The sequence below is a fragment of the Morone saxatilis genome, unplaced genomic scaffold (assembly GCF_004916995.1).
Source record: "Morone saxatilis isolate NCDOM2014 unplaced genomic scaffold, NCSU_SB_2.0 Contig6, whole genome shotgun sequence".
Taxonomy (NCBI): domain Eukaryota; kingdom Metazoa; phylum Chordata; class Actinopteri; family Moronidae; genus Morone; species Morone saxatilis.
In genome coordinates this window covers 11,273,716-11,277,061 of record NW_023340206.1, presented here as the reverse complement: position 1 = coordinate 11,277,061, position 3,346 = coordinate 11,273,716, and the positions used below count along the sequence as shown (strand labels likewise).

General features: G+C 39.2%; 1 protein-coding gene across 1 annotated transcript in view; it reads left to right on the top strand.

The window, feature by feature from the left end:
- Positions 1-3,333, top strand: part of LOC118339879 (inactive dipeptidyl peptidase 10-like) — a 42,671-nt gene extending 39,338 nt beyond the window's left edge. The window contains exons 25-27 of the mRNA XM_035677678.1: positions 778-850; positions 970-1,043; positions 1,877-3,333. Coding sequence (XP_035533571.1) covers positions 778-850; positions 970-1,043; positions 1,877-2,011 — 282 coding nt within the window. The 3' untranslated portion in view covers positions 2,012-3,333. The remainder of the gene's footprint in view (positions 1-777; positions 851-969; positions 1,044-1,876) is intronic.
- Positions 3,334-3,346: the final 13 nt, after the last annotated feature.

The following is a 3,346-nucleotide window of genomic DNA, read 5'->3' as shown; positions in this document are numbered from 1 at the left end:
AGAATGAAGCACATTCATACTGGAAAAGTGACCAAATTAAAAAGGTACCCTCTAGAGTTTTTGACCACTAGTACTAGTAGTACCACTTTGGAGCCATGTTTTTAGAGTGGGTCCCTGTTTTGTTGGCAGCTCGTGCACAAGGATGACCTTGCACGTGATACACAGTTGAACTATTCAACTGACTGATGGTTGTCAGCAGTAACAACAACAACGTGCAGCAATTCGCCAACAAAAGTAGTGAAGAAGGACAGTGCTAGCTAGCAAACATGGATGCCTTAAGAATACACACAATGTGTTGTGGTGAGAGACACTGAATGTAAACAACATAATGTTGAAAAAAAAAAAAAAACTCCACAGGGTACCTTTAAGTTTACTCAAAGATGTCAGCATGCAAAATAAGGGCTTGATGTTGACACACACAAAATTATGATAGCACTCTCATCTCTGTATGGTTTTGTAAGGATGAAATAAATTAGATATAACATGTTCATTAGTGAGCGTTTAGAAGTGCTGGTAGGTGCATTTTGTTACCTTTGGACAGAGCTAATCTAGCTGTTTCCCCCTGTTTCCAGTCTTAATGCTAAGCTAAGCTAACCGGCTCCCGGTTGTAGCCTCATATTTTATCGTAAAGACACGAGAGCGGTGTCAACCTCCTCATCTAACTCACTGCAAGAAAGATAATGAATGTTGAACTATTCCTTTTGAGAGTTTTTACATATAAAGCATGTGATACGGTTATAAAAATACAATGTATTGATAAGGAATTTGTGTTTCTAGGCATCCAAAGTCCTGCTCAACATGAAAAGTCTGCACGAAGGAACTCTGTTTCTGGCTCACGGCACTGCTGACGGTACGTACAGAAAGCTGTAATGTGTGTTATTACGGGAAGTCTTTTCAGGTCGTCTTTTGAAACGAGAAACGAATTAACCCCCGTTGACCCGTATTTGCATGTCTTGTTTTTCTCCACAGCAAACGTTCACTTTCAGCACTCGGCAGAGCTCATCAAACACTTAATAAAGATCGGAGCCAACTACACTATGCAGGTAGGCAAAATACTTTTAAACTGGAGACAAAATAAACAACATATTGGCTTCTGCAACATTATAATATATTAGAAAATACTGGGAGTTGGTGAGCTTTGAGAGCTTTAAATTATACAGAAAGTCTTGTAGATGCCAAACAATGACAGGAATATGTTTGTCCAACTCAGAAATGAAGAATTAATCTCTAATGTTTGAGCATTTTGTAGCCCAGACTACAATCTGTTTAAAAGCAGTATATGAAATGTCTCGCTGTTGTTACTGCTGTAACTCTATTTACCTGATTTTCAGACTTCTCCCTGATCTCAGATCAATTTTTTTGTCCTCGCCTCAAAAACACACGCTTATCAAACCAAAGAAATCAAAGGTAGATGTCTTTGTGACAAAAAAGTTGACATTTAGAGACTTTCCCGTGACGGAAACAAAGAAATCCAACAAAAATCTCCACTCAGGGTCAGCTTCACTTGCTTGTTTTTGAGCTTTTGACCGTATCACATGGCCTTCCTCTGCAAGTAAAGTGCCCTCAGTCGAAGAACTGTAGATTTAAAAAAAGTGTGGATTTTATTTATTTGGAGCACTTAGACATTTAGTGACTTGAATGTCAACAGCTGAATGACAATTGAGCAAACCTCACATGCTGAAGAACAAGAACAAGTAAGTAAGTGGACCTTGAGTGGAGTTACAGTCAATTATTCAAGGAATTTGTTAAAATAATTTTCTTCTATTCAGAAAAATGTGCAAAAAAACCCTCCATATTTCAAGCTGCTTTGCTTTGTATGACCTTGTGTGTTTCTGTATCTTCTTTACTCATGCATCCCTCGTGTTTTTTGGGACAGATCTACCCAGACGAGGGACACTTCCTGTCGAGGCGCAGCCGGATTCAGCTGACTCACTCCCTAATTAGTTATTTCAGAGGATGTCTGCTTGACACGTCGTCATTACTCGACCAACAAAAACGGGACGACGAGTGAGAGAGGAAACGTGGTCAAAGCTGGACCGTGTTGGTGCCCCTGGTAGAATGAGTGTGTGTGTGTGTGTGTGTTTTATATGTAGCACAACGTTTGATGGACAAAACAAGCTTCTTCTCAACATATCAGATATAGTTTCTATGGCTCATCGCCTCAGTAGAACGAAGCTCCTACAGTCAGCTCTGTTGTTGAGTAGCAATGCAATGTTCACCTGTAGAATGGAGAAAATGGAAAGCAAAATGTGGAGGAGGAGGAGGAGGAGGAGGAAGAGGAGGTGATGTCTTTGATAACCACGCACAGTTTCCGTTACATGATGGTGAAATTAGCACAAATCCTGCAACACAGGGTTAAAAAACTGTATTTCTCTACAGCATTTAATATGCATGAGTAAATCAGCAACAATCATTAAGTTTGGACAAAAAAAACACATCCTTATTATCAATCAGTTCAGCTTTATTTGTACAACACCTTTCATGGTTTATCTGAGAGTTACATATACAGCGCTGCTTGAAAGTGTGTGAACCTCCTGAGCATTTTTCTATCGTTTTACCATTTTTGTCAACTTTCGTAGGGGCAAAAGGCCGCGAACCTGGAGCTGCGTTGCTTAAAACGAGCAGGTTAACACAATCAGCTGGCACAGAACTGATGACTAAATTAATTGCAACAGCAAACAGCTTTATAATGAAGGACTGCAGAGTTGCAGAGATGCACTGAACTATAACTATAATCGTGAATCATATCGCAATATCTGCTCAAATAGTTGTGACCATATCGTGCAGCGCTATCCGAGTATACTCTACATATCAGAGGAGGTCTGGGGAGAGCTTTACACTATGAGGAAGACTCCCGGTTCACAAACCTTTGAGCAGCACTGTAGAACTTCTGAGGATGCACAACAGAGAAAATACATAATGGAGGGAAGGGATAAGCAAATAAAGATGAACCATCATCAGATTCAAATGTTGCTAAATCCTATCCATAACATCTGTTTTAAAAAGTACCAAAACATGACAAAGTCTGACGTTAAGGACATTTTTGTGGCATTGTGTTTCTCTCTTCTGCCTCCAGGAAAACTTGTTTGTCACATCAAGCGTTGTATATATTTATGTGGGTGCGGCTTTCCTGTTTTTTAATTATGGTTGCGGGTCTGTTATTTAATTAGACTGCAATAGTGCTAAACAGATGTACAGTACTTTACAGTTATAGGATCTTTTTTTTTATTGTCTCCTTGTCGGTGTCAGTGTTTAAAATGAGATTTATTTTATTTATTTATTCATAAAAGTAGCCAACCAACTTTTTTGACACATAATTAAACAGTGGTGGGGTTAAAGGGGCAAT